The sequence below is a fragment of the Coregonus lavaretus genome (genome assembly GCF_964263955.1).
Source record: "Coregonus lavaretus genome assembly, contig: HAP1_SCAFFOLD_577, whole genome shotgun sequence".
Classification (NCBI taxonomy): Eukaryota; Metazoa; Chordata; class Actinopteri; order Salmoniformes; family Salmonidae; genus Coregonus; species Coregonus lavaretus.
Genome location: NW_028157899.1, coordinates 121402 through 144272, shown reverse-complemented (window position 1 = coordinate 144272; position 22871 = coordinate 121402). Strand labels below are relative to the sequence as shown.

General features: G+C 51.3%; 1 protein-coding gene across 1 annotated transcript in view; it reads right to left on the bottom strand.

The window, feature by feature from the left end:
- cry-dash (cryptochrome DASH) overlaps positions 1-16766 on the bottom strand; it is a 52611-nt gene extending 35845 nt beyond the window's left edge. The window contains exon 1 of the mRNA XM_084198763.1: positions 16629-16766. Coding sequence (XP_084054889.1) covers positions 16629-16691 — 63 coding nt within the window. The 5' untranslated portion in view covers positions 16692-16766. The remainder of the gene's footprint in view (positions 1-16628) is intronic.
- Between the last annotated feature and the right edge of the window lie 6105 nt (positions 16767-22871).

Sequence of the window (22871 nt, the reverse complement as noted above, 5' to 3'; positions counted from 1 at the left end):
CTTGGCAGGAACTAATGGGGATCCTTAATAAACCCCAGGAAGAGTAGCTGCTGCCTTGGCAGGAACTAATGGGGATCCATAATAAACCCCAGGAAGAGTAGCTGCTGCCTTGGCAGGAACTAATGGGGATCCATAATAAACCCCAGGAAGAGTAGCTGCTGCCTTGGCAGGAACTAATGGGGATCCATAATAAACCCCAGGAAGAGTAGCTGCTGCCTTGGCAGGAACTAATGGGGATCCATAATAAACCCCAGGAAGAGTAGCTGCTGCCTGGGCAGGAACTAATGGGGATCCATAATAAACCCCAGGAAGAGTAGCTGCTGCCTGGGCAGGAACTAATGGGGATCCATAATAAACCCCAGGAAGAGTAGCTGCTGCCTTGGCAGGAACTAATGGGGATCCATAATAAACCCCAGGAAGAGTAGCTGCTGCCTTGGCAGGAACTAATGGGGCTCCATAATAAAGCCCAGGAAGAGTAGCTGCTGCCTTGGCAGGAACTAATGGGGATCCATAATAAACCCCAGGAAGAGTAGCTACTGCCTGGGCAGGAACTAATGGGGATCCATAATAAACCCCAGGAAGAGTAGCTGCTGCCTTGGCAGGAACTAATGGGGATCCATAATAAACCCCAGGAAGAGTAGCCATAATAAATACAAATACCTTTCAGCAGGACAATAACTTAAAACACAAGACCAAATCTACACTGGAGTTGCTTACCAAGAAGACAGTGAATGTTGAGTGGCCAAGTTAGTTTTGACTTAAATCTGCTTGAGAATATATGGCAAGACCTGAAAATGTCTGTCTAGCAATGATCAACAACCAATACTTATCTAATCAAGATATATTTGTGTTTTATTTTTCATGAATGTTTTACAAATATTCTAATTTTTCTTCCGCTTTCACATTAGAGTATTTTGTGTAGATCGTTTACAAAAAAATTACAATTAAATCCATTTTAATCCCACTTTGTAACAACAAAATGTGGAAAGATTCAAGGGGTGTGAATATTTTCTGAAGGCACTGTAACCTACATACTACTCAATGAGGAGGACATGAACGGCAACAACACTGAGGAATAGTGCCCTTCACTCCCGCTTGACAAGCAGCGGCCACGGCGTGGGAAGTAGCTACCTAGAATAGTGCCCTTCACTCCCGCTTGACATGCAGCGGCAACGGCGTGGGAAGTAGCTACCTAGAATAGTGCCCTTCACTCCCGCTTGACAAGCAGCGGCAACGGCGTGGGAAGTAGCTACCTAGAATAGTGCCCTTCACTCCCGCTTGACAAGCAGCGGCCACGGCGTGGGAAGTAGCTACCTAGAATAGTGCCCTTCACTCCCGCTTGACAAGCAGCGGCCACGGCGTGGGAAGTAGCTACCTAGAATAGTGCCCTTCACTCCCGCTTGACAAGCAGCGGCCACGGCGTGGGAAGTAGCTACCTAGAATAGTGCCCTTCACTCCCGCTTGACAAGCAGCGGCCACGGCGTGGGAAGTAGCTACCTAGAATAGTGCCCTTCACTCCCGCTTGACAAGCAGCGGCAACGGCGTGGGAAGTAGCTACCTAGAATAGTGCCCTTCACTCCCGCTTGACAAGCAGCGGCCACGGCGTGGGAAGTAGCTACCTAGAATAGTGCCCTTCACTCCCGCTTGACAAGCAGCGGCAACGGCGTGGGAAGTAGCTACCTAGAATAGTGCCCTTCACTCCCGCTTGACATGCAGCGGCCACGGCGTGGGAAGTAGCTACCTAGAATAGTGCCCTTCACTCCCGCTTGACAAGCAGCGGCAACGGCGTGGGAAGTAGCTACCTAGAATAGTGCCCTTCACTCCCGCTTGACAAGCAGCGGCCACGGCGTGGGAAGTAGCTACCTAGAATAGTGCCCTTCACTCCCGCTTGACAAGCAGCGGCCACGGCGTGGGAAGTAGCTACCTAGAATAGTGCCCTTCACTCCCGCTTGACAAGCAGCGGCAACGGCGTGGGAAGTAGCTACCTAGAATAGTGCCCTTCACTCCCGCTTGACAAGCAGCGGCAACGGCGTGGGAAGTAGCTACCTAGAATAGTGCCCTTCACTCCCGCTTGACAAGCAGCGGCCACGGCGTGGGAAGTAGCTACCTAGAATAGTGCCCTTCACTCCCGCTTGACAAGCAGCGGCCACGGCGTGGGAAGTAGCTACCTAGAATAGTGCCCTTCACTCCCGCTTGACAAGCAGCGGCAACGGCGTGGGAAGTAGCTACCTAGAATAGTGCCCTTCACTCCCTCTTGACAAGCAGCGGCCACGGCGTGGGAAGTAGCTACCTAGAATAGTGCCCTTCACTCCCGCTTGACAAGCAGCGGCCACGGCGTGGGAAGTAGCTACCTAGAATAGTGCCCTTCACTCCCGCATGACATGCAGCGGCCACGGCGTGGGAAGTAGCTACCTAGAATAGTGCCCTTCACTCCCGCTTGACAAGCAGCGGCCACGGCGTGGGAAGTAGCTACCTAGAATAGTGCCCTTCACTCCCGCTTGACAAGCAGCGGCCATGTTGTCTGATGAGTCAAAAATATAGCTTTTTGGTCTAAACTCCACTCGCCGTATTTGGAGGAAGAAGAAGGATGAGTACAACCCCAAGAACACCATCCCAACCGCGAAGTATGGAGGTGGAAACATCATTCTTTGGGGATGCTTTTCTGCAAAGGGGACAGGACGACTGCACCGTATTGAGGGGAGGATGGATGGGGCCATGTATCGCGAGATCTTGGCCAACAACCTCCTTCCCTCAGTAAGAGCATTGAAGATGGGTCGTGGCTGGGTCTTCCAGCATGACAACGACCCGAAACACACAGCCAGGGCAACTAAGGAGTGGCTCCGTAAGAAGCATCTCAAGGTCCTGGAGTGGCCTAGCCAGTCTCCAGACCTGAACCCAATAGAAAATCTTTGGAGGGAGCTGAAAGTCCGTATTGCCCAGCGACAGCCCCGAAACCTGAAGGATCTGGAGAAGGTCTGTATGGAGGAGTGGGCCAAAATCCCTGCTGCAGTGTGTGCAAACCTGGTCAAGACCTACAGGAAACGTATGATCTCTGTAATTGCAAACAAAGGTTTCTGTACCAAATATTAAGTTCTGCTTTTCTGATGTATTAAATACTTATGTCATGCAATAAAATGCAAATGAATTACTTAAAAATCATTCAATGTGATTTTCTGGATTTTTTTTAGATTCCGTCTCTCACAGTTGAAGTGTACCTATGATAAAAATTACAGACCTCTACATGCTTTGTAAGTAGGAAAACCTGCAAAATCGGCAGTGTATCAAATACTTGTTCTCCCCACTGTATGTGGTATTGGAGTAAGGGCCTGAGGTCACACACTTAATATGTTGTGAAATCTGTTATGAATGTATTATAATGTTTTTAAAATGTATAACTGCCTTAATTTTGCTAGACCCCAGGAAGAGTAGCTGCTACCTTGGCAGGAACTAATGGGGATCCATAATAAACCCCAGGAAGAGTAGCTGCTGCCTTGGCAGGAACTAATGGGGATCCATAATAAACCCCAGGAAGAGTAGCTGCTGCCTTGGCAGGAACTAATGGGGATCCATAATAAACCCCAGGAAGAGTAGCTGCTGCCTTGGCAGGAACTAATGGGGATCCATAATAAACCCCAGGAAGAGTAGCTGCTGCCTTGGCAGGAACTAATGGGGATCCATAATAAACCCCAGGAAGAGTAGCTGCTGCCTGGGCAGGAACTAATGGGGATCCATAATAAACCCCAGGAAGAGTAGCTACTGCCTGGGCAGGAACTAATGGGGATCCATAATAAACCCCAGGAAGAGTAGCTGCTGCCTTGGCAGGAACTAATGGGGATCCATAATAAACCCCAGGAAGAGTAGCTGCTGCCTTGGCAGGAACTAATGGGGATCCATAATAAACCCCAGGAAGAGTAGCTGCTGTCTTGGCAGGAACTAATGGGGATCCATAATAAACCCCAGGAAGAGTAGCTGCTGCCTTGGCAGGAACTAATGGGGATCCATAATAAACCCCAGGAAGAGTAGCCATAATAAATACAAATACCTTTCAGCAGGACAATAACTTAAAACACAAGACCAAATCTACACTGGAGTTGCTTACCAAGAAGACAGTGAATGTTGAGTGGCCAAGTTAGTTTTGACTTAAATCTGCTTGAGAATATATGGCAAGACCTGAAAATGTCTGTCTAGCAATGATCAACAACCAATACTTATCTAATCAAGATATATTTGTGTTTTATTTTTCATGAATGTTTTACAAATATTCTAATTTTTCTTCCGCTTTCACATTAGAGTATTTTGTGTAGATCGTTTACAAAAAAATTACAATTAAATCCATTTTAATCCCACTTTGTAACAACAAAATGTGGAAAGATTCAAGGGGTGTGAATATTTTCTGAAGGCACTGTAACCTACATACTACTCAATGAGGAGGACATGAACGGCAACAACACTGAGGAATAGTGCCCTTCACTCCCGCTTGACAAGCAGCGGCCACGGCGTGGGAAGTAGCTACCTAGAATAGTGCCCTTCACTCCCGCTTGACAAGCAGCGGCCACGGCGTGGGAAGTAGCTACCTAGAATAGTGCCCTTCACTCCCGCATGACATGCAGCGGCCACGGCGTGGGAAGTAGCTACCTAGAATAGTGCCCTTCACTCCCGCTTGACAAGCAGCGGCAACGGCGTGGGAAGTAGCTACCTAGAATAGTGCCCTTCACTCCCGCTTGACAAGCAGCGGCCACGGCGTGGGAAGTAGCTACCTAGAATAGTGCCCTTCACTCACGCTTGACAAGCAGCGGCAACGGCGTGGGAAGTAGCTACCTAGAATAGTGCCCTTCACTCCCGCTTGACAAGCAGCGGCCACGGCGTGGGAAGTAGCTACCTAGAATAGTGCCCTTCACTCCCGCTTGACAAGCAGCGGCCACGGCGTGGGAAGTAGCTACCTAGAATAGTGCTCTTCACTCCCGCTTGACAAGCAGCGGCCACGGCGTGGGAAGTAGCTACCTAGAATAGTGCCCTTCACTCCCGCTTGACATGCAGCGGCCACGGCGTGGGAAGTAGCTACCTAGAATAGTGCCCTTCACTCCCGCTTGACAAGCAGCGGCCACGGCGTGGGAAGTAGCTACCTAGAATAGTGCCCTTCACTCCCGCTTGACATGCAGCGGCCACGGCGTGGGAAGTAGCTACCTAGAATAGTGCCCTTCACTCCCGCTTGACAAGCAGCGGCCACGGCGTGGGAAGTAGCTACCTAGAATAGTGCCCTTCACTCCCGCTTGACAAGCAGCGGCCACGGCGTGGGAAGTAGCTACCTAGAATAGTGCCCTTCACTCCCGCTTGACATGCAGCGGCCACGGCGTGGGAAGTAGCTACCTAGAATAGTGCCCTTCACTCCCGCTTGACAAGCAGCGGCCACGGCGTGGGAAGTAGCTACCTAGAATAGTGCCCTTCACTCCCGCTTGACATGCAGCGGCAACGGCGTGGGAAGTAGCTACCTAGAATAGTGCCCTTCACTCCCGCTTGACATGCAGCGGCAACGGCGTGGGAAGTAGCTACCTAGAATAGTGCCCTTCACTCCCACTTGACAAGCAGCGGCCACGGCGTGGGAAGTAGCTACCTAGAATAGTGCCCTTCACTCCCGCTTGACAAGCAGCGGCAACGGCGTGGGAAGTAGCTACCTAGAATAGTGCCCTTCACTCCCGCTTGACAAGCAGCGGCCACGGCGTGGGAAGTAGCTACCTAGAATATTGCCCTTCACTCCCGCTTGACATGCAGCGGCAACGGGGTGGGAAGTAGCTATCTAGAATAGTGCCCTTCACTCCCGCTTGACAAGCAGCGGCCACGGCGTGGGAAGTAGCTACCTAGAATAGTGCCCTTCACTCCCGCTTGACAAGCAGCGGCCACGGCGTGGGAAGTAGCTACCTAGAATAGTGCCCTTCACTCCCGCTTGACATGCAGCGGCAACGGCGTGGGAAGTAGCTACCTAGAATAGTGCCCTTCACTCCCGCTTGACATGCAGCGGCAACGGCGTGGGAAGTAGCTACCTAGAATAGTGCCCTTCACTCCCGCTTGACAAGCAGCGGCCACGGCGTGGGAAGTAGCTACCTAGAATAGTGCCCTTCACTCCCGCTTGACAAGCAGCGGCAACGGCGTGGGAAGTAGCTACCTAGAATAGTGCCCTTCACTCCCGCTTGACAAGCAGCCGCCACGGCGTGGGAAGTAGCTACCTAGAATAGTGCCCTTCACTCCCGCTTGACAAGCAGCGGCCACGGCGTGGGAAGTAGCTACCTAGAATAGTGCCCTTCACTCCCGCTTGACATGCAGCGGCCACGGCGTGGGAAGTAGCTACCTAGAAGTGCCCTTCACTCCCGCTTGACAAGCAGCGGCCACGGCGTGGGAAGTAGCTACCTAGAATAGTGCCCTTCACTCCCGCTTGACAAGCAGCGGCCACGGCGTGGGAAGTAGCTACCTAGAATAGTGCCCTTCACTCCCGCTTGACAAGCAGCGGCAACGGCGTGGGAAGTAGCTACCTAGAATAGTGCCCTTCACTCCCGCTTGACAAGCAGCCGCCACGGCGTGGGAAGTAGCTACCTAGAATAGTGCCCTTCACTCCCGCTTGACAAGCAGCGGCCACGGCGTGGGAAGTAGCTACCTAGAATAGTGCCCTTCACTCCCGCTTGACATGCAGCGGCCACGGCGTGGGAAGTAGCTACCTAGAAGTGCCCTTCACTCCCGCTTGACAAGCAGCGGCCACGGCGTGGGAAGTAGCTACCTAGAATAGTGCCCTTCACTCCCGCTTGACAAGCAGCGGCCACGGCGTGGGAAGTAGCTACCTAGAATAGTGCCCTTCACTCCCGCTTGACATGCAGCGGCCACGGCGTGGGAAGTAGCTACCTAGAATAGTGCCCTTCACTCCCGCTTGACAAGCAGCGGCCACGGCGTGGGAAGTAGCTACCTAGAATAGTGCCCTTCACTCCCGCTTGACAAGCAGCGGCCACGGCGTGGGAAGTAGCTACCTAGAATAGTGCCCTTCACTCCCGCTTGACAAGCAGCGGCCACGGCGTGGGAAGTAGCTACCTAGAATAGTGCCCTTCACTCCCGCTTGACAAGCAGCGGCCACGGCGTGGGAAGTAGCTACCTAGAATAGTGCCCTTCACTCCCGCTTGACAAGCAGCGGCCACGGCGTGGGAAGTAGCTACCTAGAATAGTGCCCTTCACTCCCGCTTGACAAGCAGCGGCCACGGCGTGGGAAGTAGCTACCTAGAATAGTGCCCTTCACTCCCGCTTGACAAGCAGCGGCCATGGCGTGGGAAGTAGCTACCTAGAATAGTGCCCTTCACTCCCGCTTGACAAGCAGCGGCAACGGCGTGGGAAGTAGCTACCTAGAATAGTGCCCTTCACTCCCGCTTGACATGCAGCGGCAACGGCGTGGGAAGTAGCTACCTAGAATAGTGCCCTTCACTCCCGCTTGACATGCAGCGGCAACGGCGTGGGAAGTAGCTACCTAGAATAGTGCCCTTCACTCCCGCTTGACAAGCAGCGGCCACGGCGTGGGAAGTAGCTACCTAGAATAGTGCCCTTCACTCCCGCTTGACAAGCAGCGGCAACGGCGTGGGAAGTAGCTACCTAGAATAGTGCCCTTCACTCCCGCTTGACAAGCAGCGGCAACGGCGTGGGAAGTAGCTACCTAGAATAGTGCCCTTCACTCCCGCTTGACAAGCAGCGGTCACGGCGTGGGAAGTAGCTACCTAGAATAGTGCCCTTCACTCCCGATTGACATGCAGCGGCCACGGCGTGGGAAGTAGCTACCTAGAATAGTGCCCTTCACTCCCGCTTGACAAGCAGCGGCCACGGCGTGGGAAGTAGCTACCTAGAATAGTGCCCTTCACTCCCGCTTGACATGCAGCGGCCACGGCGTGGGAAGTAGCTACCTAGAATAGTGCCCTTCACTCCCGCTTGACAAGCAGCGGCCACGGCGTGGGAAGTAGCTACCTAGAATAGTGCCCTTCACTCCCGCTTGACATGCAGCGGCCACGGCGTGGGAAGTAGCTACCTAGAATAGTGCCCTTCACTCCCGCTTGACAAGCAGCGGCCACGGCGTGGGAAGTAGCTACCTAGAATAGTGCCCTTCACTCCCGCTTGACATGCAGCGGCCACGGCGTGGGAAGTAGCTACCTAGAATAGTGCCCTTCACTCCCGCTTGACAAGCAGCGGCCACGGCGTGGGAAGTAGCTACCTAGAATAGTGCCCTTCACTCCCGCTTGACATGCAGCGGCAACGGCGTGGGAAGTAGCTACCTAGAATAGTGCCCTTCACTCCCGCTTGACATGCAGCGGCAACGGCGTGGGAAGTAGCTACCTAGAATAGTGCCCTTCACTCCCACTTGACAAGCAGCGGCCACGGCGTGGGAAGTATCTACCTAGAATAGTGCCCTTCACTCCCGCTTGACAAGCAGCGGCAACGGCGTGGGAAGTAGCTACCTAGAATAGTGCCCTTCACTCCCGCTTGACAAGCAGCGGCCACGGCGTGGGAAGTAGCTACCTAGAATATTGCCCTTCACTCCCGCTTGACATGCAGCGGCAACGGGGTGGGAAGTAGCTATCTAGAATAGTGCCCTTCACTCCCGCTTGACAAGCAGCGGCCACGGCGTGGGAAGTAGCTACCTAGAATAGTGCCCTTCACTCCCGCTTGACAAGCAGCGGCCACGGCGTGGGAAGTAGCTACCTAGAATAGTGCCCTTCACTCCCGCTTGACATGCAGCGGCAACGGCGTGGGAAGTAGCTACCTAGAATAGTGCCCTTCACTCCCGCTTGACATGCAGCGGCAACGGCGTGGGAAGTAGCTACCTAGAATAGTGCCCTTCACTCCCGCTTGACAAGCAGCGGCCACGGCGTGGGAAGTAGCTACCTAGAATAGTGCCCTTCACTCCCGCTTGACAAGCAGCGGCAACGGCGTGGGAAGTAGCTACCTAGAATAGTGCCCTTCACTCCCGCTTGACAAGCAGCCGCCACGGCGTGGGAAGTAGCTACCTAGAATAGTGCCCTTCACTCCCGCTTGACAAGCAGCGGCCACGGCGTGGGAAGTAGCTACCTAGAATAGTGCCCTTCACTCCCGCTTGACATGCAGCGGCCACGGCGTGGGAAGTAGCTACCTAGAAGTGCCCTTCACTCCCGCTTGACAAGCAGCGGCCACGGCGTGGGAAGTAGCTACCTAGAATAGTGCCCTTCACTCCCGCTTGACAAGCAGCGGCCACGGCGTGGGAAGTAGCTACCTAGAATAGTGCCCTTCACTCCCGCTTGACAAGCAGCGGCAACGGCGTGGGAAGTAGCTACCTAGAATAGTGCCCTTCACTCCCGCTTGACAAGCAGCCGCCACGGCGTGGGAAGTAGCTACCTAGAATAGTGCCCTTCACTCCCGCTTGACAAGCAGCGGCCCACGGCGTGGGAAGTAGCTACCTAGAATAGTGCCCTTCACTCGCCCTTGACATGCAGCGGCCACGGCGTGGGAAGTAGCTACCTAGAAGTGCCCTTCACTCCCGCTTGACAAGCAGCGGCCACGGCGTGGGAAGTAGCTACCTAGAATAGTGCCCTTCACTCCCGCTTGACAAGCAGCGGCCACGGCGTGGGAAGTAGCTACCTAGAATAGTGCCCTTCACTCCCGCTTGACATGCAGCGGCCACGGCGTGGGAAGTAGCTACCTAGAATAGTGCCCTTCACTCCCGCTTGACAAGCAGCGGCCACGGCGTGGGAAGTAGCTACCTAGAATAGTGCCCTTCACTCCCGCTTGACAAGCAGCGGCCACGGCGTGGGAAGTAGCTACCTAGAATAGTGCCCTTCACTCCCGCTTGACAAGCAGCGGCCACGGCGTGGGAAGTAGCTACCTAGAATAGTGCCCTTCACTCCCGCTTGACAAGCAGCGGCCACGGCGTGGGAAGTAGCTACCTAGAATAGTGCCCTTCACTCCCGCTTGACAAGCAGCGGCCACGGCGTGGGAAGTAGCTACCTAGAATAGTGCCCTTCACTCCCGCTTGACAAGCAGCGGCCACGGCGTGGGAAGTAGCTACCTAGAATAGTGCCCTTCACTCCCGCTTGACAAGCAGCGGCCACGGCGTGGGAAGTAGCTACCTAGAATAGTGCCCTTCACTCCCGCTTGACAAGCAGCGGCAACGGCGTGGGAAGTAGCTACCTAGAATAGTGCCCTTCACTCCCGCTTGACATGCAGCGGCAACGGCGTGGGAAGTAGCTACCTAGAATAGTGCCCTTCACTCCCGCTTGACATGCAGCGGCAACGGCGTGGGAAGTAGCTACCTAGAATAGTGCCCTTCACTCCCGCTTGACAAGCAGCGGCCACGGCGTGGGAAGTAGCTACCTAGAATAGTGCCCTTCACTCCCGCTTGACAAGCAGCGGCAACGGCGTGGGAAGTAGCTACCTAGAATAGTGCCCTTCACTCCCGCTTGACAAGCAGCGGCAACGGCGTGGGAAGTAGCTACCTAGAATAGTGCCCTTCACTCCCGCTTGACAAGCAGCGGTCACGGCGTGGGAAGTAGCTACCTAGAATAGTGCCCTTCACTCCCGATTGACATGCAGCGGCCACGGCGTGGGAAGTAGCTACCTAGAATAGTGCCCTTCACTCCCGCTTGACAAGCAGCGGCCACGGCGTGGGAAGTAGCTACCTAGAATAGTGCCCTTCACTCCCGCTTGACATGCAGCGGCCACGGCGTGGGAAGTAGCTACCTAGAATAGTGCCCTTCACTCCCGCTTGACAAGCAGCGGCCACGGCGTGGGAAGTAGCTACCTAGAATAGTGCCCTTCACTCCCGCTTGACATGCAGCGGCCACGGCGTGGGAAGTAGCTACCTAGAATAGTGCCCTTCACTCCCGCTTGACAAGCAGCGGCCACGGCGTGGGAAGTAGCTACCTAGAATAGTGCCCTTCACTCCCGCTTGACATGCAGCGGCCACGGCGTGGGAAGTAGCTACCTAGAATAGTGCCCTTCACTCCCGCTTGACAAGCAGCGGCCACGGCGTGGGAAGTAGCTACCTAGAATAGTGCCCTTCACTCCCGCTTGACATGCAGCGGCCACGGCGTGGGAAGTAGCTACCTAGAATAGTGCCCTTCACTCCCGCTTGACAAGCAGCGGCCACGGCGTGGGAAGTAGCTACCTAGAATAGTGCCCTTCACTCCCGCTTGACATGCAGCGGCAACGGCGTGGGAAGTAGCTACCTAGAATAGTGCCCTTCACTCCCGCTTGACATGCAGCGGCAACGGCGTGGGAAGTAGCTACCTAGAATAGTGCCCTTCACTCCCGCTTGACAAGCAGCGGCCACGGCGTGGGAAGTAGCTACCTAGAATAGTGCCCTTCACTCCCGCTTGACAAGCAGCGGCAACGGCGTGGGAAGTAGCTACCTAGAATAGTGCCCTTCACTCCCGCTTGACAAGCAGCGGCCACGGCGTGGGAAGTAGCTACCTAGAATAGTGCCCTTCACTCCCGCTTGACAAGCAGCGGCAACGGCGTGGGAAGTAGCTACCTAGAATAGTGCCCTTCACTCCCGCTTGACATGCAGCGGCAACGGCGTGGGAAGTAGCTACCTAGAATAGTGCCCTTCACTCCCGCTTGACAAGCAGCGGCCACGGCGTGGGAAGTAGCTACCTAGAATAGTGCCCTTCACTCCCGCTTGACAAGCAGCGGCCACGGCGTGGGAAGTAGCTACCTAGAATAGTGCCCTTCACTCCCGCTTGACATGCAGCGGCAACGGCGTGGGAAGTAGCTACCTAGAATAGTGCCCTTCACTCCCGCTTGACATGCAGCGGCAACGGCGTGGGAAGTAGCTACCTAGAATAGTGCCCTTCACTCCCGCTTGACATGCAGCGGCCACGGCGTGGGAAGTAGCTACCTAGAATAGTGCCCTTCACTCCCGCTTGACAAGCAGCGGCCACGGCGTGGGAAGTAGCTACCTAGAATAGTGCCCTTCACTCCCGCTTGACATGCAGCGGCAACGGCGTGGGAAGTAGCTACCTAGAATAGTGCCCTTCACTCCCGCTTGACATGCAGCGGCAACGGCGTGGGAAGTAGCTACCTAGAATAGTGCCCTTCACTCCCACTTGACAAGCAGCGGCCACGGCGTGGGAAGTAGCTACCTAGAATAGTGCCCTTCACTCCCGCTTGACAAGCAGCGGCAACGGCGTGGGAAGTAGCTACCTAGAATAGTGCCCTTCACTCCCGCTTGACAAGCAGCGGCCACGGCGTGGGAAGTAGCTACCTAGAATAGTGCCCTTCACTCCCGCTTGACATGCAGCGGCAACGGCGTGGGAAGTAGCTACCTAGAATAGTGCCCTTCACTCCCGCTTGACAAGCAGCGGCCACGGCGTGGGAAGTAGCTACCTAGAATAGTGCCCTTCACTCCCGCTTGACAAGCAGCGGCCACGGCGTGGGAAGTAGCTACCTAGAATAGTGCCCTTCACTCCCGCTTGACATGCAGCGGCAACGGCGTGGGAAGTAGCTACCTAGAATAGTGCCCTTCACTCCCGCTTGACATGCAGCGGCAACGGCGTGGGAAGTAGCTACCTAGAATAGTGCCCTTCACTCCCGCTTGACATGCAGCGGCAACGGCGTGGGAAGTAGCTACCTAGAATAGTGCCCTTCACTCCCGCTTGACAAGCAGCGGCCACGGCGTGGGAAGTAGCTACCTAGAATAGTGCCCTTCACTCCCGCTTGACAAGCAGCGGCAACGGCGTGGGAAGTAGCTACCTAGAATAGTGCCCTTCACTCCCGCTTGACAAGCAGCCGCCACGGCGTGGGAAGTAGCTACCTAGAATAGTGCCCTTCACTCCCGCTTGACAAGCAGCGGCCACGGCGTGGGAAGTAGCTACCTAGAATAGTGCCCTTCACTCCCGCTTGACATGCAGCGGCCACGGCGTGGGAAGTAGCTACCTAGAAGTGCCCTTCACTCCCGCTTGACAAGCAGCGGCCACGGCGTGGGAAGTAGCTACCTAGAATAGTGCCCTTCACTCCCGCTTGACAAGCAGCGGCCACGGCGTGGGAAGTAGCTACCTAGAATAGTGCCCTTCACTCCCGCTTGACAAGCAGCGGCAACGGCGTGGGAAGTAGCTACCTAGAATAGTGCCCTTCACTCCCGCTTGACAAGCAGCCGCCACGGCGTGGGAAGTAGCTACCTAGAATAGTGCCCTTCACTCCCGCTTGACAAGCAGCGGCCACGGCGTGGGAAGTAGCTACCTAGAATAGTGCCCTTCACTCCCGCTTGACATGCAGCGGCCACGGCGTGGGAAGTAGCTACCTAGAAGTGCCCTTCACTCCCGCTTGACAAGCAGCGGCCACGGCGTGGGAAGTAGCTACCTAGAATAGTGCCCTTCACTCCCGCTTGACAAGCAGCGGCCACGGCGTGGGAAGTAGCTACCTAGAATAGTGCCCTTCACTCCCGCTTGACATGCAGCGGCCACGGCGTGGGAAGTAGCTACCTAGAATAGTGCCCTTCACTCCCGCTTGACAAGCAGCGGCCACGGCGTGGGAAGTAGCTACCTAGAATAGTGCCCTTCACTCCCGCTTGACAAGCAGCGGCCACGGCGTGGGAAGTAGCTACCTAGAATAGTGCCCTTCACTCCCGCTTGACAAGCAGCGGCCACGGCGTGGGAAGTAGCTACCTAGAATAGTGCCCTTCACTCCCGCTTGACAAGCAGCGGCCACGGCGTGGGAAATAGCTACCTAGAATAGTGCCCTTCACTCCCGCTTGACAAGCAGCGGCCACGGCGTGGGAAGTAGCTACCTAGAATAGTGCCCTTCACTCCCGCTTGACAAGCAGCGGCCACGGCGTGGGAAGTAGCTACCTAGAATAGTGCCCTTCACTCCCGCTTGACAAGCAGCGGCCACGGCGTGGGAAGTAGCTACCTAGAATAGTGCCCTTCACTCCCGCTTGACAAGCAGCGGCCACGGCGTGGGAAGTAGCTACCTAGAATAGTGCCCTTCACTCCCGCTTGACATGCAGCGGCCACGGCGTGGGAAGTAGCTACCTAGTAGTCAATATCAGGGTGACAGTCACAGCACACACATACAACGCATGAAGCCCATCATCAATACTTTTAATCAAAAATAAACAATAGGAATTTTTGTAACTGAAAATGTATAATTATAGGGTTCCGGTCTAGAAGCATGGTTTCGACTGCTCCTAAAGTTTTGTAATAATAATAAGCCATTTAGCAGACGCTTTTATCCAAAGTGTGTGCATACATTTTTACGTATGGGTGGTCCCGGGGATCGAACCCACTACCCTGGCGTTACAAGCGCCATGCTCTACCAATTTTGCTTTGGTACTGTAGTTTAACTGACACCCGGCCCAGAAAGACAATTTCCATACACGGCCACAGAGAAGTCAGATTTGAAAATTCCTAATAAGACACTTTAGTCATCACTTTTGTGCACAAAACATCCATTGAATTATTTGAATAATTGTCGCTGAGGCCAATTTTTTTCCCATCACTCACAGCCGAAGATATGAACATTTTAATGTCATCACTGTTTTTGGATGACGTGATGATATCATCACTGTTTTTGGATGACCTGATGATGTCATCACTGTTTTTGGATGACCTGATGATGTCATCGCTGCTCCTGCTGCTCCCAAGATGTTCCAGTTTTCAGGGAAAATTGAAATGGTCCGTGCTATCCGGGATCCTTGGGACGTCTCTACCCCCCATTGAAGGGGAAATGGTCCGTGCTATCCGGGATCCTTGGGACGTCTCTACCCCCCATTGAAGGGGAAATGGTCCGTGCTATCCGGGATCCTTGGGACGTCTCTATCCCCCATTGAAGGGGAAATGGTCCGTGCTATCCGGGATCCTTGGGACGTCTCTACCCCCCATTGAAGGGGAAATGGTCCGTGCTATCCGGGATCCTTGGGACGTCTCTACCCCCCATTGAAGGGGAAATGGTCCGTGCTATCCGGGATCCTTGGGACGTCTCTATCCCCCATTGAAGGGGAAATGGTCCGTGCTATCCGGGATCCTTGGGACGTCTCTACCCCCCATTGAAGGGGAAATGGTCCGTGCTATCCGGGATCCTTGGGACGTCTCTACCCCCCATTGAAGGGGAAATGGTCCGTGCTATCCGGGATCCTTCGGACGTCTCTACCCCCCATTGAAGTTTACATTTTAAATTGTTACCGTAAGGGTTAAGGTTAGGTAAGGGTTAGGCTAAGGGTTAAGGTTAGGGTTTAGGGTATATATCCCAGATAGCACTGACGAAAAGGAAAGACGGCCTGTGACAGGACTTCCGCTTTTGGACTTTACACCTAAGACAGTATACTACGAACATAGGCTAAAACAATAGAAATCCCTGATCGCACTTGTAGGCGGTCTCATTGCGACATCATCGGATCTAACCGTTCGTGCCGAACTGCTCCTCAAATCAAAGGCAATCGCTTGGATATAAAGTTGGTTTTGAGGAAAATGAAAACGTGTCAGTTTGTCACTTTCACGAGGTTGGAGTAATACCATGTTCAACTACTTTAGCTTGAATCTAGATTGTGCCTTTAGATTTCAAGAAAATTAACAACAACTAAGGAATAGGTTCGGGAGGCAGGTAGCTTAGTGGTTAAGAGCGTTGTGCCAGTAACCGAAAGGTCGCTGGTTCTAATCCCCAAGCGGACTAGGTGAAAAATCTGCTGATGTGCCCTTGAGCAAGGCACTTAACCCTAATTGCTCCTGTAAGTCGCTCTGGATGAGAGCGTCTGCTAAATGACTTAAATGTAAGGAAGAATTTTTCACTTCTCAAACCCTGGCCTGTTTTGTTTGGCAAGCGTTCTCGGAAGACTCGTGTTGTTAGGCCTCTGGGTTTAGAAAATCTGTGGCCAAACTCCATCATAATATAATATGCCATTTAACAGACGCTTTTATCCAAAGTGACTTACAGTCATGTGTGCATACATTTTTACATATGGGTGGTCCCGGGGATCGAACCCACTACCCTGGCGTTACAAGCGCCGTGCTCTACCAATTGAGCTCCTCCACCTTTACTGAATTGGTTGAAGAGTGCAGAAGAGAACCTCCCCGAGAGCAAAGCATTTTTCTTCTTCCAAGACCAGTGTGTAGGGGATCTAGTTTCAGGCGTTTATTTTACGCCTGCTATGTTTGGTTAGGCCGGAGTAAGCAGTTTGGGGGCCGGAGTAAGCAGTTTGGGGGCCGGAGTAAGCAGTTTGGGGGTCGGAGTAGGCAGTTTGGGGGCCGGAGTAGGCAGTTTGGGGGCCGGAGTAGGCAGTTTGGGGGCCGGAGTAGGCAGTTTGGGTAGCAAGGCGACTATTTCTAGCCCAAGTTTCACCCCGAGCATGACAATTCGTCTGCGCCCGCGAAATCGTGTAGTGTATGCCCGGCATTACGTTTGTTTGCGGACCGCCATTATGCCACACAATAATATTTTTGACGTTTTTTCTTTGTTTATTGGTGTCGGATGAGAATAAATAAAATGATCAGAGAATGCACGATAAAACCAAAGACACTTTACATTAGTGAAGATAAAGTGCAACATTGTATCACGTGGAACATGGCGAAGTCAGTGCTACACATTTTGGAATAATTTTGTTCCAAGACTACTAGACACATTTCTCATCCAATGTAGAATCATCTTACCTCATTGTCGTGAAGACGCAAGTCATTTCTCAGCAAACATATGACTGTCCGTGAGGTAGACATATTCTACAGCTAAACACGTTTGCGATAGTAGATTAGTTGATGCACGACTCTCCGGACGTGGTTATGTAGCCGCTTGCAAACACAGCTGGGCTGACTTGTGTGAAGCTAGCCACAATAACGATTAGCCATAATAGCGGAATGTGTGGTGTGGCTTCAAAATAAAAGTTGCCCATTCAAACTGACCCAACCGAATACAAATAGTGGAATAATGCCATATTTGCACTACAGTTGTGGTCAAAAGTTTAGAGAATGACACAAATACTAATTTTCACAAAGTCCATAGTTTTGATTATGGCAATTTGCATATACTCCAGAATGTCATGAAGAGTGATCAGATGAATTGCAATTAATTGCAAAGTCCCTCTTTGTCATGAAAATGAACTTAATCCCCAAAAAACAGTTCCACTGCATTTCAGCCCTGCCACAAAAGGACCAGCTGCCATCATGTCAGTGATTCTTTCGTTAACACAGGTGAGAGTGTTGACGAGGACAAGGCTGGAGATCACTATGTCATGCTGATTGAGTTAGAAGAACAGACTGGAAGCTTTAAAAGGAGGGTGGTGCTTGAAATCATTGTTCTTCCTCTGTTAACCATGGTTACCTGCAAGGAAACACGTGCCGTCATCATTGCTTTGCACAAAAAGGGCTTCACAGGCAAGGATATTGCTGCTAGTAAGATTGCACCTAAATCAACCATTTATCGGATCATCAAGAACTTCAAGGAGAGAGGTTCAATTGTTGTGAAGAATCAAATCAAATCAAATCAAATCAAATTTTATTGGTCACATGCGCCGAATACAACAGGTGCAGACATTACAGTGAAATGCTTACTTACAGCCCTTAACCAACAGTGCATTTATTTTAAACAAAAAAAGTAAGAATAAAACAACAACAAAAAAGTGTTGAGAAAAAAAAGAGCAGAAGTAAAATAAAGTGACAGTAGGGAGGCTATATATACAGTAAAATAAAGTGACAGTAGGGAGGCTATATATACAGGGGGGTACCGTTGCATAGTCAATGTGCGGGGGCACCGGCTAGTTGAGGTAGTTGAGGTAATATGTACATGTGGGTAGAGTTAAAGTGACTATGCATAAATACTTAACAGAGTAGCAGCAGCGTAAAAAGGATGGGGTGGGGGGGCAGTGCAAATATTCCGGGTAGCCATGATTAGCTGTTCAGGAGTCTTATGGCTTGGGGGTAGAAGCTGTTGAGAAGTCTTTTGGACCTAGACTTGGCACTCCGGTACCGCTTGCCGTGCGGTAGCAGAGAGAACAGTCTATGACTAGGGTGGCTGGAGTCTTTGACAATTTTGAGGGCCTTCCTCTGACACCGCCTGGTATAGAGGTCCTGGATGGCAGGGAGCTTTGCCCCAGTGATGTACTGGGCCGTACGCACTACCCTCTGTAGTGCCTTGCGGTCAGAGGCCAAGCAGTTGCCATACCAGGCGGTGATGCAACCAGTCAGGATGCTCTCGATGGTGCAGCTGTAGAATTTTTTGAGGATCTGAGGACCCATGCCAAATCTTTTTAGTCTCCTGAGGGGGAATAGGCTTTGTCGTGCCCTCTTCACGACTGTCTTGGTGTGTTTGGACCATGATAGTTCGTTGGTGATGTGGACACCAAGGAACTTGAAGCTCTCAACCTGTTCCACTACAGCCCCGTCGATGAGAATGGGGGCGTGCTCAGTCCTCTTTTTTTTCCTGTAGTCCACAATCATCTCCTTTGTCTTGGTCACGTTGAGGGAGAGGTTGTTGTCCTGGCACCACACGGCCAGATCTCTGACCTCCTCCCTATAGGCTGTCTCATCGTTGTCGGTGATCAGGCCTACCACTGTTGTGTCGTCGGCAAACTTAATGATGGTGTTGGAGTCGTGCCTGGCCATGCAGTCATGGGTGAACAGAGAGTACAGGAGGGGACTGAGCACGCACCCCTGAGGGGCCCCCGTGTTGAGGATCAGTGTGGCAGATGTGTTGTTACCTACCCTTACCACCTGGGGGCGGCCCGTCAGGAAGTCCAGGATCCAGTTGCAGAGGGAGGTGTTTAGTCCCAGGATCCTTAGCTTAGTGATGAGCTTAGAGGGCACTATGGTGTTGAATGCTGAGCTGTAGTCAATGAATAGCATTCTCACGTAGGTGTTCCTCTTGAAGAAGGCGTCAGGGCGCCCAAGAAAGTCCAAGAAAGTCCAGCAAGAGCCAGGACCGTCTCCTAAAGTTGATTCAGCTGCGGGATCGGGGCACCACCAGTGCAGAGCTTGCTCAGGAATGGCAGCAGGCAGGTGAGTGCATCTGCACGCACAGTGAGGCGAAGACTTTTGGAGGATGGCTTGGTGTCAAGAAGGGCAGCAAAGAAGCCACTTCTCTCCAGGAAAAACATCAGGGACAGACTGATATTCTGCAAAAGGTACAGGGATTGGACAGCTGAGGACTGGGGTAAAGTCATTCTCTCTGATGAATCCCCTTTCCGATTGTTTGGGGCATCCGGAAAACACCTTGTCCGGAGAAGACAAGGTGAGCGCTACCATCAGTCCTGTGTCATGCCAACAGTAAAGCATCCTGAGACCATTCATGTGTGGGGTTGCTTCTCAGCCAAGGGAGTGGGCTCACTCACAATTTTGCCTAAGAACACAGCCATGAATAAAGAATGGTACCAACACATCCTCCGAGAGCAACTTCTCCTGACCATCCAAGAACAGTTTGGTGACGACCAATGCCTTTTCCAGCATGATGGAGCACCTTGCCATAAGGCAAAAGTGATAACTAAGTGGCTTGGGGAACAGAACATCTAAATGTTGGGTCCATGGCCAGGAAACTCCCCAGACCTTAATCCCATTGAGAACTTGTGGTCGATCCTCAAGAGGCGGGTGGACAAACAAAAACCCACAAATTCTGACAAACTCCAAGCATTGATTATGCAAGAATGGGCTGCCATCAGTCAGGATGTGGCCCAGAAGTTAATTGACAGCATGCCAGGGCGGATTGCAGAGGTCTTGAAAAAGAAGGGTCAACACTGCAAATATCGACTCTTTGCATAAATGTAATGTAATTGTCAATAAAAGCCTTTGACACTTATGGAATGCTTGTAATTATACTTCAGTATACCATAGTAACATCTGACAAAAATATCTCCTAACACTGAAGCAGCTAAACAAGTTTGGAATGTTATTATATAACTTTAAAATAAATCAATTTGACAAACAGTAAAAATAGTTCAAATCCTACTGGATGTATTAGACTGCAGAATTGAATTGGAGGCATGTATACTCTATTGTGTGTGTTGGACATCCATATTGGACTGTACAGCCTTACCTGAGGAGTGGGCACCATGAAAAGGAGTAACAGCCCACTCAGTGACACCCACAGAACACAATTCAAAAGAGTTTACACAGATATTAGCGTCACAGCTCTTATGTAAACTCTACACAGTTGTGTTCTGTGGGTGTCACTGAGTAGGCTGATACTCCGTTTCATGGTGCCCACTCCTCAGGTAAGACTGTACAGTCCAATATGGATGTCCAACACACACAACAGACTGACTGGGGAGGTGATTTGCCACAGTCAAAGTTCTGCAATAAGAGCTACGACGCTAATATTTGTGTAGACTCTTTGTGGCCAGCGTTCCACAGGGATGCTGGCCCATTCCACAGGGATGCTGGCCCATGCTGGCCCATGTTGACTCCAATGCTTCCCACAGTTGTGTCAAGTTGGCTGGATGTCCTTTGGGTGGTGGACCATTCTTGATACACACGGGAAACTGTTGAGCGTGAAAAACCCAGCAGCGTTGCAGTTCTTGACACACTCAAACTAGTGCACCTGGCACCTACTACCATACCCCGTTCAAAGGCACTTCAATCTTTTTGTCTTTCCCTCTGAATGGCACACAGACACAATCCATGTCTCAATTGTCTCAAGGCTTATTGAAGTGGATTTAACAAGTGACATCAATAAGGGATCAGAGCTTTCAGCTGGATTCACCTGGTCAATCTAAGTCATAGATATAGCAGGTGTTCTTAATGTTTTGTCCACTCAGTGTGTATGGTCTAATACATTCACAGTGAGATTGAACATTTAATTATTAATTTTTTTACAGTTTATTATCAAATGTCTTCATTATTGTATAACAACATTCCAACTTTGTTTATCATTATCTAGTCCAAATATGGCATCATTCCACTCGTTGGATCAGTTTGGATTCAGTTTCATTGAGAGACCTTTATCTTGAAGGCGAACTGCAACTTCCACTATTGTGGCTAATCCTTATTGTGGCTGGCTCCACGCGCTGGCTGCTTCACGTTTTATAACACACAGGCTGAAGTTAAACTGTTACAAAACTGATGCTTTTGTAACACTGTAATACACGAACACACTTTTAGGTAATTGTTCGCTAATAATGTAGGCCTAGTAGATTTTAATTAGATTTTTTAATGTATTTTCTAATTATACAAAAAAAACATATCAGAATTTTGAAAAGTGAGGTTTCTGTAGGAGCCAAAAAGAAAATGGCTTATATTTAATACTAATATACAACAGGTAAGAAAGATCGACATGGTCTTAGACATTTGATTTATAATCTACATGAAAAATGTACCAAAGATCAACAGGATGTGTTGAGGCTTTGTCATCAAGGCTATAGGAGGATTCCATTCTAAACAAGCCCCAATCAAAAGCCCAGTCAGTCATTACCAACCTCTGACTGCATACATGCAGTACCCACATACTGCCCCACTGTCTGGATCAGTACAACCTCTATAGCATGGGCCCCACTGTCTGGATCAGTACAACCTCTATAGCATGGGCCCCACTGTCTGGATCAGTACAACCTCTATAGCATGGGCATCTAACAGGTATCATTAAATGGTCTGGCTGTCCAACCTCTATAGCATGGGCATCTAACAGGTATCATTAAATGGTCTGGCTGTCCAACCTCTATAGCATGGGCATCTAACAGGTATCATTAAATGGTCTGGCTGGCCAACCTCTATAGCATGGGCATCTAACAGGTATCATTAAATGGTCTGGCTGTCCAACCTCTATAGCATGGGCATCTAACAGGTATCATTAAATGGTCTGGCTGTCCAACCTCTATAGCATGGGCATCTAACAGGTATCATTAAATGGTCTGGCTGGCCAACCTCTATAGCATGGGCATCTAACAGGTATCATTAAATGTCATTTCATATAAAAGTGCAATACGAAATGTACTGTATATTGGGTAGTTGACGTGACTTTTTTTGTCCATGATGGCAAACACAAATATGATTTAACTTAAATTGGCTAAAATTGTGATACAAAACTAAAAGCTTTGTTTTTTTTACTTGGATAAAGAGTAAATTCATGCAGTGTATCATTTGTTTTCTTGCAATTTTGAACCAAACGTGACAATTTTCCAATGGTCTGTTGTCCAATGGTCTGACTGTCCAATGGTCTGACTGTCCAATGGTCTGACTGTCCAATGGTCTGACTGTCCAATGGTCTGACTGTCCAATGGTCTGACTGTCCAATGGTCTGACTGTCCAATGGTCTGACTGTCCAATGGTCTGACTGTCCAATGGTCTGACTGTCCAATGGTCTGACTGTCCAATGGTCTGACTGTCCCATGGTCTGACTGTCCAATGGTCTGACTGTCCCATGGTCTGACTGTCCAATGGTCTGACTGTCCAATGGTCTGACTGTCTCATGGTCTGACTGTCCAATGGTCTGACTGTCTCATGGTCTGACTGTCCAATGGTCTGACTGTCCCATGGTCTGACTGTCCAATGGTCTGACTGTCCAATGGTCTGACTGTCCAATGGTCTGACTGTCCCATGGTCTGACTGTCCAATGGTCTGACTGTCCAATGGTCTGACTGTCCAATGGTCTGTTGTCCAATGGTCTGACTGTCTCATGGTCTGACTGTCCAATGGTCTGACTGTCCAATGGTCTGTTGTCCAATGGTCTGACTGTCTCATGGTCTGACTGTCCAATGGTCTGACTGTCCAATGGTCTGACTGTCCAATGGTCTGACTGTCCAATGGTCTGACTGTCCAATGGTCTGACTGTCCAATGGTCTGACTGTCCAATGGTCTGACTGTCCAATGGTCTGACTGTCCAATGGTCTGACTGTCCAATGGTCTGACTGTCCCATGGTCTGACTGTCCAATGGTCTGTTGTCCAATGGTCTGACTGTCCAATGGTCTGACTGTCCA